Source organism: Mesocricetus auratus, unplaced genomic scaffold (genome assembly GCF_017639785.1).
Source record: "Mesocricetus auratus isolate SY011 unplaced genomic scaffold, BCM_Maur_2.0 Super-Scaffold_4256, whole genome shotgun sequence".
In the NCBI taxonomy this organism is placed as follows: Eukaryota; Metazoa; Chordata; class Mammalia; order Rodentia; family Cricetidae; genus Mesocricetus; species Mesocricetus auratus.
In genome coordinates this window covers 14,628,466-14,651,757 of record NW_024429182.1, presented here as the reverse complement: position 1 = coordinate 14,651,757, position 23,292 = coordinate 14,628,466, and the positions used below count along the sequence as shown (strand labels likewise).

The following is a 23,292-nucleotide window of genomic DNA, read 5'->3' as shown; positions in this document are numbered from 1 at the left end:
TTGGACATTAGTACTTAGGCCAAGTCTGGTCTTACTTTTGCCATCTGCTTGCTGCATCTCTGTGGTGCACATCCCAAATCTGTCAGTCACGGGTAACCCAGAGAAATGGAACCAGCAAAAGATGTATGTGTACCCTTGCCTGGGCAGCACAATAGAGCCAACCCCATTGGTGGAGGTGTGGGTAAGCCAGCCCCAGAGTTGTGAGCATGGGAGAGCTGTCCCCATTACTCATCGTTATGTGGCAACATGGGCATGGGAGAAATGTCTCCTGTCATCAATGCCTGAGGCAGGCAAGAGAGCTGGCCCTGCCCCTCATCAGCTGCAACACTAAGGAGAATGACCTGGGAGATCCTCTACACCAGGAGCACAGCAGAGCTGACCCTGAAGGTATTCGTGTGGGAGATCCTCTACACCAGGAGCACAGCAGAGCTGACCCTGAAGGTATTCGTGTGGGAGATCCTCTACACCAGGAGCACAGCAGAGCTGACCCTGAAGGTGTATGTGAGGGAGATCATCTACACCAGGCCTGGGAGCATAGCAGAGCTGACCCTGAAGGTGTTCGTGTGGGAGATCCGACCTGGAGGACATGGAAGCTGGAGAACTGGCCCCACCTCTTGCTCATTGCTGCAAGGGGCAATGCAGGAGTGCTCACCCTGGTGGTGAGAACAAGGGAGAGCTGGCAGACTGACAGACTCTGCAACTACCAAGGCCCAGAACCAGGGTTATGTGTTGGCCACCCCAACATCCACCCCATCCCCGTCTCTGATCTGCTAGAGCACGTGAAGGGAGGACCCGTCCTGCAGACCCAAAGTTCCAGGATTTCCACAACACAGGGCAACATCAGGATGACCAAGTTCCACAGAGGGCCCAGCATTGATAGTGTAGCAGAAATCAGAGGCCTTGAACCAAACCAATGACTCTTTGCAATGAACACTTGCACGTAAAGACATGTGGACAAAAGGGTTTACTGCATGGCCTTCTCTTCCTGATGGTAGTCCTGCTCATTTTGGACTCTTAGATGGTCCCATGGAACAAACCAGTTCAGAGTGCCCGCACTTCTTTTCTTTTTATTTATTTTCCTGTGTCTTTCATGTCATGTGTCGCCATCCCATCATTTCCTCATCCCTTCATATCTACCCTCTGCCCTTGCAATCCCCCACCAAAAAATAAAATACAATTTAGGAGAAAAAAGAGAGTAAAAAATAATCAATCTCATCATGGAAGCTGCAGTGTGACACAAAGCCACAGAGAAACCCTGTCTCAACCCCCCCCCCCAATAAGGGTCATATGACACAAATTCTTTTGATTAAAAGATCTATTGATAAACTTTTTTTTCTTAAAATATAAAGGTTAAAAGCCATTGCCAGTAGAGGTCAAGTGCTTATTTCATCAAAGAAGAGAATATAGTTCTTTTGGAGCCAGACATGGTGGCATACACCCATAGTCATAGCTCTGGGGAGACTGAAGGAGAAGGATTGGCATGAGTTTGAGTCCAACTTGGGCCACAATGTGAGACTATTTCAAAACAGAAAAAGCAAAAACAAAACGCACTAGGAGGGATCCCTGTGACTAACATGTTCTTCAGGGATCCTGCTGGCGTCCTGCTTTTTATGTCCTTCCAGTGTCAAAAGACATTACGGCTAGAGAAAAGGGTTAAATCGCATGGGACCATGAGCAAAGATATGTGGGACTTTATTTCTTGTAACTGTTTGTGACCATGCAGTGTTTCAGGGTCTGGGGCTGCAGCACAGTTGATAGAGTGCTTGCCTAGCATGCATGGAGCCCTGGGTGTGATCCCCAGCTTGAACAAAGTCAGGTCTGCTGGCACATGCCTGTAATCCTGGATGGGAATCAGGAGCTCGTGGTTATCCTTGGCTGCATGGAGAAGTCGAGGCCAGCCTAGGGTAAATGAGACTCTGCCTTCAAAAACATGAAAATCCTTTCACAATACGAGCACTCATTTCCTAGCTTTTCTTTTAACAGCATTCATACTGTTCTTGGTGGGTATGCTACCACGAAATCCTAGCACTTAAGAGATGGAGGTGGAAAGGCCATGAGTTTGAGGTCATCCTTGGTTATTGTGGTGGTTTGAAAGAAAATGCCCCCTGAAGGGAGTGGCACTATTAGGAGGTATGGCCTTGTTGGAGGAAGTGTGGTCTTGTTGGAGGAAGTGTGTCACTGTGGAGGCAGCCTTTGAGGTATATGCTCAAGTCACGCCTAGTAGGACGGTTCATTTCCTGTTGTCTTTGGATCAAGATGTAGAATTCTCCAGCACCATGTCTGCCTACAGGCCACCATACTCCTGGCCGCCATGTTCCCTGCCTTGATGATAATGGGCTGAATCTCTGAAAGTGTAAGCCACCACCTCAGCTAAGCGCTTTCCTTTGTAAGAGTTGCTGTGGTCATGGTGTCTGTTCACAGTAATAGAAACCCTACAACATTTATGTAACAAAACCAGGTCTGGCCTGTGCTACATAAGACCTTGTCTCTAAAAACCTTCATGTTTTCTTAAGGGGCTAGACATCTGCCTATAGCTAGCCATGTAAACCGAGTCTGTCAGTCAAAATGGAAGAATTATAAGGAATACATATAAATGGAAGCCCCAGAATCACTCACGTGTCTTTGACAGCACACTTGTTTCTGATCTGGACCATCACGTCAACCCTGAGTAGTTTTCTTGTAGCTTTGCACATCTGGATGCACGTATTGCAATTATTTGAGTAAGACCCAAGAACCTAGAAACACACAGCAATAATATGGTGGCCCACACCTGTAATCCCAGGTCTTAGGAGGTATAGACAGGAGGATTGGGAATGCAGGACCATCCTTAGCAACACAGGAAGTTTGAGGGTAGGTAGAGCTAGCTATGATTCTGTTTCAAAATGTCTTCCCCTCAAAAAATGCTCAAGAGATTTAAGTAAATTTTTAATTTGTGAAGTTACACACTACGGAGTTGCATGCATGAACATGTGCCAGGCAGAATGTGACATTCTGGTGTATTTCAGGGACTTGTGCTATGAAAGTGCTGACACCCTTGCCCATATCTCCGCCGATGGAACAGTAACTTTGCTACCCAGCTACAACAATACTAATGGTCTTACTGTGTAGAGCTGTTCATGGAGAAGCAAAATTCAACCACACATGTTAAAACCATTTTTAAAAATCTGCAAACAATTCTTTTATACATCATATTTTGAAGTATCTTCAGGCCTGGGGGTGGGGTTTCATGGTGGAGTGCTTACTTGGCATAAACAAGGCTGGTTCAGTCCCAGCACCACACATTTACAGAGAAGATGCTTCAAAATGGATGGCATTTTCTATGTCCCCAGCACTTTAGGGCTGTAAGGTTCTAGACTGAAGAACGGGGAGGGAGGGGTTCATGCTCTGCTTCAGGGTTAGGAAATAGACACTTATAAAAAGTGGATGTGACTTTGAGACCATTGGAGAGGCTGCTCGAGGCAGCAGTGTGTGTGTGGGGGGGGGGGGGGAGTAGGCCCTGGCAAGGAGGCCAAGACCTTCAACCTCAAGTTGTCCACGGTGTGCTGTACCTAAGACTGCCTGGCCACTGGGGAAAAGACTTGTCTACTGTTTCTCTTTGATGTTTGCTGTCTTCTCAGAAGGTGGTAGGAATTCAATTCAGGCTGTGCCCTGGCAATGAGGCTCAGCCCCTGCTTCATAACCTGTACATGTATCCCTTAGGACATGATCATCCACTGAGAACCACCCCACCCCACCCCTGCATTAGTAAATCATTCAGATTCCTAACAACTACATGGTCTTATCGAGAGGTTATATCTATGTCACACAAACCTATATCCTCATTGAAATTGCCCTGGCTTCCAAGACCTCATTGGGGGTATGTCACTGTGGCCTGTGTGGAGGCTCTGCCCTGTGAGGAGATTTGGATGGCCACCTACTCATCAGCCTTTGGGATTTTTGGAACTAGTGATGCTTTTGGTAAAGGGGGGCTTTTGTGTCCTAGAATAGCGGTGGCTATCATCATTTAGAGTCAGTGATTTCTATATACAGCGAGTGCTTCTATATATACACGCACACATTGTTTATGGAGCACTATTTTAAGATCTGTGTCACATTTTTCTGGTTACTTTATGGTGGGAAAATTCAATTGGAAAAAATGTGCTTAGCTCTAGTGGGGATGGTAAGGTAAAATAAGCACTTAAAAAAAAACCCATGAAGTTTGCTGTTTTATTTTTACTTTAGCTTTTAGGAGTACAGAAATAGCTAGGTGCTAACTCCCTAAATAAAATTCAGTCATGCTACTTCTCCTTTGGCAAGTTAAGCCCTGTAGCTCTTATTGTAATATCAGATCATAGCAGTAGATCTATAAGACACATGTAAGCATGCATCTGTGTATTTACTAGAAAAATCTATGTAAAGGTTGCTTTTTGTATGAGTTGTGTGCCCTGTGATTGAGGGGTTTTCCTCTGGGATCTGCGTCTGTTGGTTGAGGAGGAATGGGTGAGAAAAGGGTCCATTCCTGTCTACTGTCAAGAACGACACCGCTTGAGAGCCGGGCATCCTGGAGCCCACTGTGGCTGTGTCAGGGCAAACTTGCAACCAGGCAGTGAGCAAGGAGCTGGAGTCCTGTGATTGCTGGCCTTGTGTTTCCTTTTCTGTGTAGAGAATGAACAACAGTCAGGTCAGTGGTTCTCAGCCTGTGGGTCGTGACCCCTTTGGGGTCCCATAGGGTTCACATAAGACCACTGGAAAACACAGATATTTACTTTGTGAATCATAACAGTTGCAAAATTACAGTTATGAAGTAGCAACAAAAGTATTGGTATGTTTGGGGTCACCACCACAGAAGGAAGTCCACTAACGGGTGGCGGCTTTAGGAAGGGTGAGAAACACTGGGCTCAGTGCTGTGGGAGAATTGGGGGGAGTGAGGTCCTAGCAGGAGAAGGACCTTGGAGTTAGGTGGAGAGAGACAGGAGCTTTGGGAGAATTTAGACAGTGCACTCAAGAGTTGAGAATTGCAAGAGTGTTTCTACCAGGGGTGCAGGGTGGGGGGGCGGGGTGGAAAAGCTGCCTAATGCAGTTTATGTAGTAGGTAGAGTTATAAGTAAGGGAGATGTTAAAGGATCCAAAGCCCAGAAAGGCTCACAGCTGGTCTCCATCAAGAGCCTGCCCATCTAAGGAGCCATGGGTGATGGAAGACAGCTCTACCTGCCCTGGCCACCAGGGCTTTTCTGAAACGGCTATTGTCTGTGTGGAAACCGCTGTGCCTTCTCCCGCTCAGTCAGCCTCCTCTACTGTACCTGCCTTCCCACCCAGGCGGAACGGAGCCCTCAGCAGTTACAAAGTCCCTGTGACCCTATGGCTACTGTGAAACTTTCCCATCCCCCTCCATCAGTGCCGCACCCACCCCCATCGCCACCTCTTTCTTGCGTTTGGAAATGAGAGCTGTGAGTTGTAACTGTATGTGCTGGCTCTGATCCACACTCCAGAGACCTTGTCTCTGGGATCATCTTGCCCTCCATCAGTGACTCTAAACAGGAACCTATGATGTCTCTTGTGTGGCTGTCTCCCTGTCCCCAGTGTTGCCACTGGTTCCCTGGAGCCCTGAAGCAGTCTCCTACCCACTAGCTGCTCCTTTCAATTCCATTTGATGTGATGAAACCGTGGCGTTTTTAGCTTCTCACGATATGTATGTACCTGGCTGTCTGGCCTCGAGGTCAAGTTCAAGTGACAGGTAATGGTACAGGGCTGCTCTCTGAATGTCCTGCTCCCGCCTGTAGACATCCTAGTTTGTCAGAAATATGATCCCAGTGCTGAATCCTGTGGTCACTGCACTTTGTAAAACTGTGCACTCCTTCTGTGGTGTCTGTCACTCTGTGAGGGATCTTGGTGTTCTCTAGATGTTACCTATCTCTTGGCATTCAAGAACTGCACAATTTTGAAATGGTCTCTTTGGTCTTCCTTCTCTTCTCTTCTGTTTTTTTTTTTTTTTCCGACACAAGCCAGTGGTATCTTGCAAAGCCTTGGGTGGGTCTCTCTACCCAGCTCCACCTGGCCCATTTTAGTTGGGCTCTGTCACCGTGACTCTCTGGGTCTCCACCAGACCTGTCGTTGGGTGGAATGTGGACAGGACTGTCGCCTCTTCAGCCCTCCCCTTGATATTCATGGAGCTGGTAGGCTTCTGTGAAAACAGCAGTTAACAGGTGGTTTTGAGCTGGCCCTGAAGTCATGGGTCAAGAGGTGTGGGGGCCATTGGGAAACTAAAAATGAAATCGTTTCTTTTTTAATGTTTCTTGTCATGTTAGTAATGCACACAGGAGAAACCAAAAAGACAAACACACTACATTTAAAAGGTTATATTTGTGGCATATGTATATTTGTGGGCATGCGAGTGCCATAGCCTGTGGAGGTCAGAGGACAACTTGTGGGTGTTGGTTCTTTTCTTCTACCATGTGGGTCTCCAGGCTCAAACTCAGGTTCTTATACTTGGCCTCAGGGGCTTTCACTCCAGAGCCATCCTACCAGCCCATAAAGACATAAGTAAATAATGGAGGCTGAGGATGGTGAGGGGAGCAAGCAGAGGGAGGAGGCACTGATGCCGAGAGTCAGATCTCTGGCCGCTCTGTGAACAGTTGGGAAGTGTATGCCCAGGCCTGCTCTGCCGTTACCTCCACCCCGTCTCCGCGCCCCCTCCCATCCCCTCTCACTTGAATTATAAAGTGTCTTTCTCTCTGGCCTCCCTGCTCCTGCCCCACCCCCATGCTCTTTTTTACCGGCAGCCAGGATGACCCCTCAAAACACCACCTAGATCACACCCCTGTTCTCCTCAGAACCTTCCAGTGACTCGCCATCCCAGAGTAAAAAGCTGCTCTGTGTGGTGGTGTGCCAGCCTTCCTCACTGCTGCCACCAGATAGATACCTGACAAAACACAGCTTAAGGAAAAAGGGTTGTTTCTGGTTCAGGGTTTGAGGATGTCTCCTGGCCAGGGAAGGCATGGCAATGGAGTGTGAGGTGGCGGGGCACACTGTTTACTTTCCAGAAGCAGAGAGATATGGATACGTGCGCGCGTGTACACGCACACTCACAAACACACTTTATACAGTATAAACTCCTAGCCGATGGAATGGTCATCTTCAGTGAAACCTCCCTGGAAACTAGAGAGAAACTAGACACTATCATAGACAAGCCCAGAGGCTTATATCCTAGGTGCTGTGGTAGATGGGGTTCGAGACAGGGTTTCTCTGTGTAAGAGCCTTGGCTGTGAATTCAGAGATCTGCCTGCCTCTGCCTCCCAGGCTCTGGGACTAAAGCATGTAGCACCACTGCCCTCCTGGTATATCTAGGTGATTCTAAGTCAGTCAATTGGACTGTAAAGGTAGCCATCTGACTTTTTCATGGACTGAGTTGCCCTAGCTCTACCCACTAGCTCTGTCCTCCGCTGGTTCTGTCCCAACCACACTGGACTTGTCTCTATTCCTTCAGCACATGAAGTATTCCCATCAGGGCCTCTGCTGTTCCTCTATCCACAGACTATCTATCCAGCGTGCCTACGTGTTTGACTCCTTCATGTCCCTCAGTTTTGCTTGGCAGGTAGGCCTTCCTCCAATCATGCCGTCTTAAATGCGACCCCCACCACCCCTTCCTCCTCACAACACGTCAAGCACGATCCCTGTGTGTGTGTCTGTCCATTCTCTTAGTGCCTGCCTTCCTGATAGAATGTTCCTTGAGAGCCAAAGTGTTGTTCTGTTTGCTGTGGAGTGAGCGGGGCATTTAGTACACATCCGTTGAATGAACTCATGTGACTGTAGAGTTAGAATGAGCATTTAGGACCTATGTTATGATGTTCTAGGTAGACCTCTCCTGATCAGTCTGTTCATTTGCATCAAGTCAGAGTAAGCCCACTTCTCATGATATTTAAAGTGTGTTGACTTCCTTGACTAACACAGTCTAGCTTCCTTGGGAGATGTTAACTACAGCCATTAAATTATATTTCCCATCTCAGGTTATTAGCTATTTGGGGCCAGAGCTCAGGCCTTGGAGAACACTAGTTTCTTTCTTCATTAGTCTCATAGAGCTGCCTCTTGGGAACGTTATTGATTCCTGCTTATTGAGTTCCTACTGTAGCTTTGTTAGGAGGTCTGCCAAGAATTTCATTTGCTCTGTCCTTGGTGAGCGGGGGAGTGGTGACATCCCACGCGGGTGGTGCCCCCTGGAGCTGTGCAATGCAGCAGTGATGGCGAATCTGACGCGCTAGCTTGTTTCTCTTTACATAATTGCCTATTTCTTTACTTCCTGCCCTGAGTCATGTCTGAAGACTCCACGGGCTCCCCTTGCCTTGTGCTCAGATCCTTAGGTCTTTTTGACTACTGGATGTCAGTCTCTTTATTAGTACAGCTGTGTGTGCTTGTTCTAATTTGGTTCGACTTCATCCTCCCCCTTGGCTCTCTTCCCCAACTGTTTTAGTTTGTCTACTGCTGAATTTCACGTCACTGCCAGCAAAGAAGGAGAGCAAAGGCGTTTTCTTTTCATCAGGCAGTGGGTAACACACACTCCTGTCAGCATAATCCTGTTGGGTATTGACATCGGCTATGATCAAAATACAGATGGTATCTGATGTTGAATATTTGGGCCCAGCTGTTGTGGGGTATTTGCACACTGTGAAGTTATAATGCTGTGATTGGCTTAATAAAGAACGAATGGCCAATAGCTAGGCAGGAGGTATGGGCAGAGAGAAGAAGCAGGAGGAAATAATCGAGGTATAGGAGGGATGTCAACAGGACACAGAGGGAGTCAGACATATAGAACGAAAGAAAGCTAAAAAGCCTTATGGTAAAACAGATTAAAATTATAATTTAAGTTATAAGAGCTGTGGGACAAGCCTAAGGCAAGGCCAAGCTTTCATAATTAATAGTAAGTCTCCGTGTCATTATTTGGGACCGAGAAAGACGCTTACACCCAGCAGCATGCTGATGTGGTGACCCCTTGACATTCTGGGCTGGCTTACCAGCCACAGAGAAGATACAAGTGAGAAACTTTGATATGTGGGGCATGGAAGAGAAATTTGATCTTCACTCTGCTTCATATGTATTACCTGGCCTCGCGCTGTAAGGACTTGGTTCTTTTTTTTTTTTTTTTTTTTTTTGAGGCAGGGTTTCTCTGTATTGTTTTGGAGCCTGTCCTGGAACTCTGTAGACCAGGCTGGCCTCGAACTCACAGAGATCCGCCTGCCTCTGCCTCCTGAGTGCTGGGATTAAAGGCGTGTGCCACTAATGCCCGGCTGAGGACTTGGTTCTTAAGGTCTACCCATGCAAGGCTCTGCCTTGAGTACATGCAGTTAGGGAACCATCCAGCTGGTGACTTCATAACCATGTCACAATTCTGAATTCAGCAGAGATACAGCCAGAAAGCCCTGCGCTCTGAAATTAGATTTTTCTCTTTTGCCCCATTTTGTGGTCCCATTTAAGGACCCAAATAGGAAGTCAGTGGTTAGGGGTTTAAATTGAAAGTAACTAATACTGTAACACCATATGGCTGGGCCAAAGAAGCCCTCTCCAAGCCTCATGCCAGAAATTTATGCATTTTTTTTCTGAGACAGGGTTTCATGTAGTCCAGGCTAACCTGCTGGAGCTCTATATGTAACAGAGAATAATCTTGAACTTGGGACCAACCTGCCTCTACCTCCGTAGTGTTGGGGCTACAGTGCGTACCGCCCATCCTGTTGTGTCAGAGTCTGAAGCCAGGACTTCCTGTGCCAGTCAAGCATTCTACCAACTGAGCCTCTTCCTTGGCCCTGTGCTTTGAGTTATAAATCATACATTTAGTTTATTTAACCTACGGTGCATATTTAAAAGTCTTAGCATCATCTAATACCTAAAATTACACATTTTGTTGATGTCTGTGCTTTTATTAATTTTTTTCTTATTGTGGAGGGGACATGCAAGAATGTGTCAGACTTGGTGACAAGTGTCTTTCCCCACTGAGCCTACTCAGCTGCCCTGTATTTTTATTCTTTAGAAGTTAGAATCTATCCATTTTAAGTTTTCTTCCTCATGTTTGAGGTATTAACTTTTTGAGACATGATTTCCTGTAGTTGAAGCTGGTAAAAACTTGACATGTAGCTAAGGATAACCTCATGTAGCGAAGGATAACCTCAGCTCCTGAGCCTCTTGCCCCCGCCTCCTGGATGCTAGCATCCTAGTTTCTCATCCCTGCACACCCAGTTTCCAGACCCTGTGTCTCAGGGTTGTTTTTCTGCTTTCATTCCAACTTAACTCTTCCAACCCTGCAACCAAGAAAGGTCCTGTTCTGACTGAGGCAGGAGGATTGCTGTGAATTTGAAGTCAGTCCAAGCTGCAGAAGGCGATCCTCTTTCAAAAGAAAAAGTTCACTTTTTTTTTTTTTACAACTTTCTTTCTTAGAAAGGTGTTTGCATTTTTCCTTTATCGCCAGGTGAAGCCTAAAGACCCACAGTGAGTAGTTAGTGGGGCAGGTGCCTGGAATGACGGTCCCCAGAGGCACCTCCAAACACCCCTTTGAGCAGCACACCAGGATGTGGGCTCAGGAAACAGGACGTCTCACCAGGAATCCCAGAGCTAAGAGAAAGTGGCTCTGGAGCAGGTGCAAAAGCTTCCGAGTTAGAGGTGAGGGTGTGAGCGGTGCAAGGGGCTTGGAGACAAACTTCATTTCCAGTCCAAGAAGTCTAATTCACAAAAATGGCCTCTCCTGGAGTAAGGCCCTTCACAGTCTGTGGTGCTTTGGAGCTGGTATTTCAAGTATGTCCATATGCATGTAAACGAGTTGCTCCGAGACAATCTGATTATGCAGTAGTTACTTTGGTGAGCGAAGCGTCTCAGCGGAATGGAAACTTCATTTTGAGTCTAATATTAGACCTTGCTTTGGAAAATTCCTTTTAAATGATCACAAGCTGGGAATAGCAAAAGAATTTAACTTTCGACAGACAGCATTCACAAAGAATTTTTAACTGCTTATGCTGGGTCCTTGGGAAGGCAGATGTGAGAAACTACTGGCCGATTGGCTAGACCAGAGTGGACTTGACTTCCTGCATGGTTTGCATCTGTGACTCCTAAGTTCCCCCCAGGTCTCCTTTGCTCTAAATATCTCCTTTCTTTAATGTGAGCTTGCTAGGGAAAAGAAACTGCCAGGATACATAACTGTTGAACAACAACATTGTCACCTCAGTGGTAGCTAGCAAGGTAGAAGCGTTGATTTGTGTGCAGCAGGACCAGCCGTCACGCAGAACTAGGGCCACTTGTGAGTTCTAGGAGCCTGAGCCAGCTGCTTCCCGGAGACTGTTTGTAATGCAGCTGCCGGTTGAGTTAGGTGAACTTACCTAGTTCAAAAGGTTACCTAGCCTTCTACTTAAAGCACTCCTTCCTTGTGTGCCCTATCATTTAAAAAGTTATGTGACTGTTAACCGATTTTGAGGTTTCCATGTCATGTTTATATTCACTTCCTTTATATTTTTAGACACTTTGAGAAAACGAATATTATGTTTCAGAAATGTCTTTTTGTGTTGTAAAAGACTATTCTGAAATTGAAACCTGTCTCTTAATCACTGTGTGTGTTTAACTTAGATTCTCTTCTCCCGTCAAGCTGGTAATAATTTGATGGTGCCTTAGACTTGGGCAGATGAGTTACCCCTTACTGATCATCCAGTGGATTGTGGGTACCACCTCTGTTGGGTGTCAGCCTTCCTACTATCCCTGTCCAGGAACGGTTACCACAGCCTGGTTTGAGAGATAAGGAAACTGGAGCTCAGAAATACTCCTGTTTGGTTATCAACGGCCAATACTTAGGTGGGGGGTGGCCAGTTGCTGGAGTTCAAATCCAAGACTGTTGAACTTGGGAACCCAAGTTCTTCCTTGACTCTCACCCATCCCCTAAAGCAGCAACACAAAGCACTGTCATGTGGTCCTTTTAATTTGTTGAATTTAACAGATCTTTTAGAGTCATAGAAATTATTGATGGCCAGAGAGATGACTCAGCAGATAAAGGCACTTGCTGGAAAGCCTGAGGTCAGTTCCCAGAACCCACCTCTAGGCAGAAAGCACTGACTCCAGGTCTGCAAAGGCCGCCTTCTGACCTCATACAGCACACACACAATAGCGACTAATTAAAAACACAGTAAACTTCTGTTTATATGGATTATAACTTTTGATGTTTACTATATACAAATTTAAAACCATGAAACTTAACAACATATTTACCTGCCAAGCCGTTTTAAAGGCCTATAATGAATCCATTGTGTGTTAACATAAATAACACTTTTATTAAATATAGTTGTTTTCCAAAACAGAAAACTGGGAGTAATGTTGTGTTTCGATGTTCTTGTTGTCTGTATTATCAGCTGGATGTAAGGCAGCCGGGCTCACTCCCGCCTGGTGTGCAGTCCTGTATCTGCTGGAGTAGAGGGGCCAAGTCTGGCCTCACACAGATAGGTGTTTGGAAAGGGAAGGTACAGTTGTCACAGTATTTGACGTTATGCCCAACCTTTCTTTTGTTGAGTGTGGGGGGTGTGTATGTTGTATGTACTTGTAAGTGTGTGCAGTTGTCTGTGTGGAGGCTGAAATAGACTTGGGTCTTTTTTCTTCAATCATTTTATACTTTTTTTTTAAAGTGGTCTCATGGTCCTAAAGCTGATCGGTTCATCCAGACAAGTAGGCTAGTTGAGTGTCTGGGGCCTGGATCTCTGCTGCCCCCAAACTGGCATTGCAGACATGTGCCTCTGTGCTTAGCTTTTGACATGGGTTCTGGAGATCTACCTCTGGTCCTGGGGCATGTGGGGTAGACCCCTCATTGGCTGAGCCACTTCCCTAGCTCAGTGGATGTTTTGTTTCTTTGCTTTTGAGACAAGGCCTCCCTATATAGCCTTAGCTGTCCTAAAACGGGCTGTGCAGACCAGGCTGGCCTTAACTTCACAGAAATCCACCTGAGTGCTAGGATTAAAGGTGTGTGCACCATGCTCTGCCCAGTGGAGCTTCTTACAGGTTGTCTGAGCTGTAGACCTGAAGTTCTACTCATGAGCGATGAGGACTCTGTCCTGTTAACACTCTTTGCTTGCAGTCTTTCAGAAGAATTTTGAGAAATACAGTATATGAGGAATATCCCCTCTGCAACCAATCCACACAGAACCAACCTGTTCCTCTCCTTCTGTGGGAGGTGAGGTAGGGTTGGTGAGTAGAGGGGACTGAGCAGTTCACCTCAAGATGATCAAAGCCATGAAACACTGAGCAGCTGCTGTAGTCCGTAGGAGACTGGGGTGAGGGGCAGATGGACAGTGGGCTACTGGACAATGAAGCAGGAAAAACGTTTGGAAAAATCAGTGAAGTCCAAACAAAGTGTCTGGAGTTGAGACAAAATATATCAATGGCAGTGTCTCAGTTTGACACCGTGTCATGATAATGCCAATGGGGAACCCAGTGGTGAAGAGTGGTGACTTTTCTGCAAGTCTAAAAGTGTTTGCTTTTTTTTTTTTGTTTTTGTTTTGGTTTGTTTAAATTTTGTTACATGAATGCTTGTGTGCAGAGAGAAAGTGCAGGTGTGTATATGCAAAGGCTGCTTTTTTTTTCTTTTTTTGAAACACTATTGCTGTAGCCTAGGTTAGCCTGGAACTCATGGCATTCCACCTGCCTCGGCCCTTACTTATCTGCTAATGTTAATCTTTTTAAAGTCCATTGTGGGGCTGGAAAGATGATGGCTCAAGGGTTAAGAACATAATGTTCTTCTAGAAGACTCTAGTTCAGTTCCTAGCACCCTTCTTGGGATATACAAACTGCCTGTATCTGTTGTTCTAGGGGTTCTGATGCCTTCTTCTGACTTCCACAGACAACTGCACTCACATGCACAGACCCACATAAAAACACTCATATAAAAATAATTTAAAATTTAAAAGGTCCATTGTTTCATCTAGTACTCAGGATTGTTTATCCATGCATAATTCTCACATTATTGCCATAGCCAGTTGAAAAATTAGCAGGACTGGAGAAATGGCTCAGCAGTAAAAGCACTGGCTGCTCTTCTGGGTTTGATTCCCACGTTGGTGGCTCACAGCTCTAGTCCCAGGGGTCCAACACCCTTCCCTGATCTTCATGGGCACCAGGCATCACAGTACACAGGCATACATGCATGCAGAGCATCCAGGACATAAAATTAAAACATACAAATATAGAAAGAATTGGCTCACCTAACTTTGTATGTCTTTCAAAAGTTGCTGCACCAGACTATTCATTGTTTTAAAGGTAGCATACATTACTGTGACCACCCATTCCATCAAAGAAGTATTTACTGAAGGCTGGGGAAATGGCTTGCTGGTTAGAATGCCTGCTGTGAAATGGTGACACCCTTGCTCTTAGGAAGCAGGGCTTGGGCCTGGCAGGACATAGGGCCTGTAACACCAGTCTTGCTCTAAGGACTGACAGGCTGGTAATCTAGCCAGTCTAGCTTCAGGTTCAGTGAGACGCCTTGTCTTAAACAGTAGGAAAGTATCAAAGAAGAAGAGATACACTTGGCCACTACAGGCACACTCGTGTTTCACACACACACACACACACACACACACACACACACACACACACACACACAGCACACAAAAGACTTTACTAAGAAGGTATCAAAGTCATGATAATGAGCCCAGCAGTGGTGGCACAAACCTTTAATCCCAGCGCTCAGGAGGCAGAGGCAGGCAGATCTCTGTGAGTTCAAGGCCAGCCTGGTCTGCAGAGTGAGTTCCAAGACAGCCAGAGCTGTAGCACAGAGAAACCCTGTCTTGAAAAAACAAACAATAACAAAAAACAAAGTCATGATAGTGGATGTAAGTTTCTTAGACTTTTAATTTTCTGCTGAAATTACAATTTTTTAATCATTAACATCAAATTCTGCCCATGGTTTTTCTTTTTTTTATTTTTTAATATCATTTTTATTTTAATTTTAAATAGCTTGTTTTACATGTCAATCAGTTTACTTCATTTATTCCCTTCAAAATGTCTACCAGACACCCATGTCTACACAGCAGTTTGTCATGTGGTCGTTCTATCAACTAAAAGTGATGTTTAATGAAATCAACTTGGCCTGGGTGGATGTATGCTCAGTGTTAAAGCCTTTGCCTGGCATGTATGAGGTCCCGGGTTCCTTCCCCAGCACCACAAAACGTAAAGTGTATTGAAGGCAATTCACAGCCAAACCACACGTGTGCCTTTCTCTCAAGACAACCGTTGTTACGTAGACTGCGTTGTGTGTCTCAGGTCAAGAAGAATGTCCAAAGAGTATTGGTGTAAGCATCTAATTTGCACTGCTATGGTGAGGACCTTCCCAGAGATAGGGCCTCTCCCCTCCTCCTGTGGTGTGTGCTGGTGGGTAGTGAGGCTGCTGTTTATTTCTGTGGTGGCATTCTGGGACAAGCGAGGGATCTTTGCACTGTGGTCCACAATCCGCACAGTGGAGAAGGCCAGTAACATTTTAGTACTGGAGAGGACATAGCACTGCCTCAGGGGTCTTGGACCTCCCTGGAGATGCATAGGTTTCTCTCTCTTTGAGAGGACTGTTAATGTATCACAGAGGAGGAGCTGATGGTATCGAATGCCACCTCCACTAGGAAGCAAAGAGCTAGGTCCAGGGCAGCCTGTGGACAACGGTACCCCTCAGTATCACTTTGGTGGCTCAGGAAGCCTGGTCCATTTGGTTGTGGAATTGGCAGCACTGTTAAATGCTGAAACATAGATTTTAATAACTCACTATCTAATTTTTCTGAAAAAAAAATGCTGCCAGGGGACTGTAGACCATAGCTCTATGAGTAAAGGGCTCTGCTACACAAATGTTGGAAACTGAGTTGGGCAGGCATGGTGGCCCCCACAGGCAGAGACGGGAACCCTGGGTACTAGCGAGATTCTGTGAGCTCTGGGTTTAGTGGGAGACCTTGCCCCAGTAAAGTGAAGAGTGATGGAGGAGGCTGCCTGTGTCAACTTCACATCTTCACACACTTGCATGCACACATACATGCCCACACACATGCAAGCAGGCACACATGCACATATCATACATACATACACACAACATACATACATACATACATACATACATAAATACATACATACACACACACATACAAATGAAAGAGAATGCCAGGTACAGCTGTGTGCTTTTTAACCCCAACTCTGGGAAGGTGGAGACAGGAAGAAGGATCCAGGGGTCCTCAGTGGCCAAACAACCCAGAGAATCATCTAGAGAGCCTGTCTCAAAAGTAATGTGGAGAGTGATGAGGAGGACGGCCAGTGTTTGACCTGGCAGAGCGATAAAACAAACAGGGCCCAAGTTTGCTCCCTGATGGTCATAAGGTGTCTGAGGAGCCTGCTAAGGAACCTCGAAAATGACCTCTGCCACTTTGTCTTCTGTCTTTAAAGGTAAATCTCACCTGGCCATTGTGCAGCGAGTGAACAACGAAGGGGAAGGGGATCCATTTTATGAAGTTCTAGGAATTGTCACCTTGGAAGACGTGATTGAAGAAATCATCAAATCTGAAATCTTGGATGAGACAGACCTGTACAGTAAGTAACAGTGTCTGTGTGTCCCAGACCGTTAGTGCTGACAGTCTGCCATCTAAACACTTCTCCCCGTGTTGGGCTCTCTGTTATAATTAGGTGTGTGTGCAGGTTGTGTGCTGCCTCTCGGTGTCGCCTAGTGCCTTCACAAGTGGAAGAGGCAGATCAGGGACGGTGAGTACAGCTTCTCTTCCGTAGGCAGCTTCTCCTGGCCATGATTTCACACCCAAGACACGAAACTGTTTTCAGACAGTTTTATAACCTTCTACACTAGCAAAGTGTTTCCAAATAATTTTGTTTCTCCTTGAATTTATAATTCACATATTTAACAAGAGAGTTTGTTTAGTTAAACTGATAGATGGCAGCTGATCACACACCCTTGTTCCAGAACCTATGGATGGGGGCGATGGGCTGAGCAGGGACAGTTGTCTTGGGCAGCAATGCTGGTGTGGCCCGGGAGGGGCACTCAGTGATGTGTGTAGTGAGAATGCCCCGCTGTGGAGACAGCTCGGGTGGTAGAGTCATTGCTGTGCACACATGGGGTGTGGCTTCCCAGCACCCACATAAAAGTTGGGGATGGTGTTGGTGCCAATGATTCCAGTGATTTAGGCAGAGACTAAAAAATGTTGAGGGGGCAGTGGCTCCTCCAACCAGTTGGTGAGCTCTAGGCTCAGTAAGATACCCCCTTTCCAAGATAAATAAATAAATAACAAGTAAATACGGTAGGCAGCAATAGATGAGCACATTCAAATGTTGACCTCTGCCCTCCAGCGATGCATGCACAGGTACATACACCATTCCCACATACACGCAGAGAATAGGGCTTTCTTCTTGTTTGCTCCACGGCCTTCTTTTGAAGGGCAGATGGGAATGGCGAGTGTTTAGATCAGGCAGGGGTAGTGGCAGCTGTGAACCTGCCCCTGAGCATTGGGCCTGCAGCTTGTCTCATTGGCATGCGCAACTGACCATCTGCACAAGGGAACCCCAGCCCCCACCCTCATCCCCTCTTTTATCATATGAGCCTCTTTCTTTTTAAAGTCTGATTTTTTATGTGTGGGTATTTTACCTGCACATGTGCATCCCATGCATGCAGTACCCAAGAATGCCAGAAGAGGGCATTAGATCACCTGGGGCTGGAGTTACAGGTGGGTGTGTGTGCTGGGAATTGGACCTGGGTCCTCTGGAAGAACAGCCAGTGCTCTTAACTTCTGAGGCATCTCTAAGCCCCATATGAGGTTATTTGAAAAGTTAATCTTTTTTTCCAGAATAAGTGCTGATAAAGAAAAACCCAATGTGACAAGACCACAGTTGTGTCTAATGGAGTACACTTGCAATCCCAGTCCTTAGAAGGAAAGCTAAGGAAAGAGAATTTTATGGTCAAAGCTAGCCTAGGCTATAGTGTGAAATTCCATCTCAAACACTACTACTGAGAGAGAGAGAGAGAGAGAGAGAGAGAGAGAGAGAGAGAGAGAGAGAGAGAGAGAGAGAGAGAGAGAGAAATAAAGGACAAGGTCCCAATTGCTGTCTCTGCCCCCAAGGGTTAAAAGTCAATGACTTGGCCTTTTGTGAGGATTCTGCACTCTTATTTCAAGGTATTGTGAAAACTGGAAAGTATAAGTCAATATAGAACTTTAAAAGTTCTCTAATGACAACTAGCTGTTATCGTGGCTGACCGCTCACCTAGATAGAAACTAACCCTGAAGTCTCAAGTTCAGCGTTTCATACCAAGAGGTCTTGTCATGCAACACTTCTCCATGAAAGTTGGAAATCCCTTCTAGATTAGGGGTTGGCAAACCATAGCCAATGAGTGTCTGCCAACTGATTTCATATGTTCTACAAGGCAATAGTGACTTTTCACGATGTTTAATGACAGAAAAAAGAAAACCCAACAGAAGAATACTTACTTTGTGACATGTAGAAATTAAACAAAAAGTGAAGTTTCCATAAAATGTGTCTGTGCAGGCTTGTTTACCCACAGCTGCTTTTGCAGAGAAGCAGCTTCGAGTCAGCAACAAAAGTCGGAGCCTGAGTGCTTCCTCTCCAGCCTTTTCCAGAGGAGGCTGGTTCATTCCTCCTGGATCACCCCGTGTTTGCCTGACCTTGACCATCTCAGAGTCTGGGGCGTGAATGAAGCAGCGGTGATGAACAGACATTCCTGGAAGGAGACTTGTTCTTCTTGAGGAATCTCTTCCTTGTTTATTTTCTTTCACCTGAGGCTGAGAGGCCCTCTACAAGGCACAGACAACTTCCCTCAGGTGTAGCCTGTGGCATTTCTTCCTGGGGAGTGGTTTTGGTAGCACTTGAGGCCAGTCTGCCGCTGTGTGACTCTGTGTGGTCCTTTTGGGGTTTTGTCGTGTCTGCTCAGTGTCCTGCAGGGCCTCTCTCAGGCAGTCCAGTTTCCTGCTGTGACTTATTGTGGACCCAGGAGTGGCCTGTGCTGTCTGCCTGGCCCACTGGTCTCTGGAGAGATCAAATCAGTGTGTTCTGTGTCTCTCATCAATAAAGGACCCTGATTTTGTTTTTTCCTTCCTCATTCCCCTCAGCTGACAACAGAACAAAGAAGAAAGTGGCCCACCGTGAAAGAAAGCAAGATTTCTCTGCCTTTAAGCAGACGGACAGCGAGATGAAGGTTAAAATATCACCACAGCTTCTCCTGGCCATGCACCGTTTCCTAGCAACAGGCAAGTGTGCTTATCACAGTATGAGATCTGCAGGCCCTGGAGCCTTCCTCACCACACTGACTGGGGGGCTGGGGGGGGAGGCTGGGAAATGGGGTGACAAGTAATGCCACTTTGTGTTTTGTTTTTTGTTTTTGTTTTTGTTCTGTTTTGTTTTGTTCTCTTTAAATTCTCTCCTCTCCTGTGTTCAGTGTCGGCATGAACCCTCTGAGACATTTGCCAGGGGTGGACCAGTAACTTAAAATTGGTCTGAAAGGTAAGGATGAATGTTAGTGCCACACTGCATGTGTACGGTAGGCCAGGTCATCTACTTCCAGCTAAGCCCCATGAGTGAGCCAGCTGGCGGAGTAGGCTGACAGTGCAATCCAGGCACCACCTCGTTTGATTGGACAGTTGAGTAATTCTCTCTTCAGCTTGCCTTGGAAGAACAGTTGGACACCAGTGGTAATGCAGGTGCTAAAACTCACAAAGAAAAACAGACATGCAGAATTAAATCCTTATTGTTTATGGTTTCGATGAAATGAAAGATCTTTCGAGTTTGGCCTGATTTCTTGGTGGCTTCAAGTCAGATTGTTAACTTGGGCCCTATCCAGAGCAAGTGTCCACATAGTTAAAGCCACCAGCCCAGCCAGCACCGACTGCTTCCAAGTGGTCAAGGTTGAAAGACCTAAGAGACTGACTAATCCTTTCACATCCCCAAACGGTCCTCTAAGGTGAAGGGTTAGCTCTGTTGGCCAGGGGAAGTGTGAGAAAAATCTGGAAGCTCCCAGAAGCTTGCAGAAGACATCTGTTTCCAAGATAGGCCAGTAAGTTTCAACTACATGCAGTGTGTTTATACAAATGCCCTGGAAGGTCAACAGCAACACATGGCAGGATGTCACCTACTGTCAGATACATGGATGTGCTCATTGATCACATTTATGACATGGGGATGTGTCCATGACTTTCTGTTTAGTAGGAACCCCTGGATATCAGAGTATGTGTATGCTAAGACCACACGTACACACGTACACACACACACACATACACAGGCACACATGCCTAGGCAAAGCACTGGAAAGAAATACTCACCAAATTACTCTGAATCCAAGCAGTCAACTTGATTTTTATTTTCTTTATTTTTCCGTGTTTCCCAAATTCCCTGCAATGTGCTGTCTTAACTATGAAAAAGTCACAGACGGGAATCTAGAATCTGTAGCTTTCATTTATAGCATCTAATTAAAAAATAAGCTGAACAACACTGTGCTATGATTCTCTTCCTACTCTGGTATCGTTGTTGCTCTTTGTGGAAGAACCACACTTAAAACTCAGTGTTACCCTACTCTGCCTCTGAGAGACCACGAAGTCCACATTTACGATAGCATCCAGAGTCAGCAGCTTTGATTTTCCTGTTATTTTAAGTGAAGTGACTGTCTTTGTCAGTGCCGACCACCATTCCCTTTTTCGTTGGCAAGTCAGAGTGCATGTTGATGTGTGCACGGCCTTGCTTTTATTCTGAATCTCTCCCTCAGTGGTCCCTGGAATTCCTCAGGAGAGCAGTGTGGGAGAGCCGTAGGCAGAGCCCAGGTCTATGCACTGGCACTAACCCCAAGCCTCACTGCTTCTCGACTGTAGTTCCTCCCTTGGCTGTTGGTGAACAGTCAGACTGTTGTAGCTTGTGCTGAAGAGTGTCCTGACTCAAGGAGGGAGTCTGCTGATGGTTGGTTTTCATTCCCTTCAGTCAGGGATGTAGGGTACTCATGTGAGACAGAAACCAATGGCAGGTTGAAAACAAAAGATTAAAAAGGACCAGACATGAGTATGCCACTGTTGTAATTTCTCCCAGGTAATCTGACCCCAGTGGATCACCAAACGGAAGTCTGGTTCATCTGTGTTTACCGTTGTCGCCAAGTGTTCTCCCGATCTGAGCACCCCAGTTGCCCTTCTTTGAAGTGTAATGTCAAGTTGTGTTTATGTCTATAGAAGTAGAAGCATTTAGCCCATCCCAGATGTCAGAGAAGATCCTCCTAAGGCTGCTAAAGCATCCCAATGTCATCCAGGAGCTGAAGTATGATGAGAAGAACAAGAAAGCCCCTGAGTGCTACCTCTACCAGCGAAACAAACCTGTAGACTACTTCGTTCTCATTCTGCAGGTCAGGAGTCATTCCATGCTTTCGTGCCCTCACTGAGTACCCATCTTTTCTGCTCTCAGGAGCCTGGGGTGTGTATCTATGAGGGGGGCGTTTGGTCTCCACTGACAGAGCTAGAGAGGTGGCGCCACTCATTTTGTGTCTAATACCAAAAGGCGCTTCATGCTTTGCTGCTGTGCTGAGCGAGTCAAGTGAAGAAAGCCATTGCTGACTTCTGAAGTGTTGGCACCGTGCCCGTCCCTGTCCAGGGCTTGGTGGGTGTTTGAAACGTATTGTTCTGGGCTCCTTGGGTTCTCTTTATGTCCTCTTTTCCTTTGTCCAGTCTCATTAGGGCTTGGTCTTTTACAGTAACCAAGACACACTGTGGGTTCTCTTCTGTTATCACCATATCTTAATACCCATCCCAGAAACACCGTGAACCTCCTCCATGTATTGTTTATGTTGATGGTTACTACCGGACTGTTTGCCAGGAGCTGGTGTGGTAATGGCAATGGCACTCCCCTAAAGTAGTAATTAATAGTGACGAGCACCTCCTCACTGATTGACACTGGTGGTGGGGAGGCCATTGTTCCAGCCCTCTTTGAGGACTTGTGATATCACAGTTGCCTACAGCAGGCACTGCCCTTGGCTACCCTGAATCAAACCCTCCTTTGCGGACTTTCATGCCTCTTCAGCAAGTCACGTTGGGACTCGTTTTGTACAAGGACACTAACTGCTTGAGCCCCCTCAGTTTTCGTAGATCCTTCCTGCACATAAACTGGAGTTACCAAAAGCTTAATTAGTACTTGGCAGGTCCTGAACTTTGCATGAGTTCAGCAAGACCCCAGTTACTTCAGAGGATGAAGAACGTCGTTCCCTACTGTATAGGTATCAGGGACTAAGGCAGATTGTGGTCATGTGACTCTGCTGGTGTCTGGAGGCAAGTGACAGGAAGAAAGTCCCCTGGGACATCTGCTTGCAGCTACTGCCTCCTGTGCCGGCTCAGAAACCGTTTTAAAGATGTATTTTTTTTGTTTGCGTGTATCAGTGCTTTGCCTGCATGTATGTCTGTGCCTAGTGCCTACGGAAGCCAAAAGAAGGCATCGGGTCTCCTGGAACTGGAGTTACAGAGCTTGTGAGCCACCATGTGGGTGCTGGGAACTGAATCCAGGTCTTCTGCAAGAGCAGCTAGTGCTCTTATCTGCTGAGGATGTTGACTCCCCTTGAGCTAGAGTTACAGGCGGTTGTGAGCAGCTGCTGTGAATACTGGGAACTGAACTTAAATTCTCTGAAAGAGCAGTGCCTGCCCTTAACCCTGAGCCATCTTTCCATCCAATTAGTATTTCTTAAAGATTTTTTTTAAATGTATGTGTTTGTGTCAGTTCTTAAAAAAAAATTATTGTCATCATGTGGCGGTGGCACACACTTCTAATCCCAGCACTCAGAAGGCAGAGGCAAGTATATGTATCTCTGTGAGTTTAAGGCCAGCCTGGTCTACAGAGTAAGTTCCAAGACAGCCAGAGCTACACAGAAAAACCCTGTCTCAATGTCTATCCCTACCCCCCAAGAAAAATTATTATCTATATGTGTGTTAGTGATGGAGAGGGGGGCACATGTGGAGGTCACTTTCGGATTCAGCTTTCTCCTTCCTCTTTACCTGAGTTCAAGGGCTCATGTCACTAGACTTACTCAGCAAGTGCTTTTACACAGTCACCTCAGAAGCCCCAAACCATGAATTATTAAAGTAAGCTTTATAGAAATTTGGAGCTGGAGGTATGGTTCAGTGGTTAGAGCACTTGAAGCTTTTGCAGAGGACCTGGCTTCAGTTCCCAGCACCCACATGGTGGATCCCAAAGGTTTGTTTTCCAGTCCCTGGGGATTCAATGCCTTCTTCTGATCTCCTCAGGCATCAGGCACACATGTGGTACAGGCACATACATGGAGACAGACATTTGTATACATTAAGTAAATAC

General features: G+C 46.2%; 1 protein-coding gene across 3 annotated transcripts in view; it reads left to right on the top strand.

Annotated features, from left to right (window-relative positions):
- Cnnm2 (cyclin and CBS domain divalent metal cation transport mediator 2) overlaps nt 1-23,292 on the top strand; it is a 130,661-nt gene that overhangs the window by 84,868 nt on the left and 22,501 nt on the right. For 2 of the 3 annotated variants that reach the window (XM_005063495.4, XM_005063494.4), the window contains exons 2-4: nt 16,396-16,539; nt 19,077-19,214; nt 21,174-21,343. In XM_005063495.4, the coding sequence (XP_005063552.1) occupies nt 16,396-16,539; nt 19,077-19,214; nt 21,174-21,343 (452 nt within the window). Of the gene's footprint in view, nt 1-16,395; nt 16,540-19,076; nt 19,215-19,402; nt 19,468-21,173; nt 21,344-23,292 lie in introns of those variants that run through there. The other variant, XR_002384306.2, reaches the window with a different exon arrangement.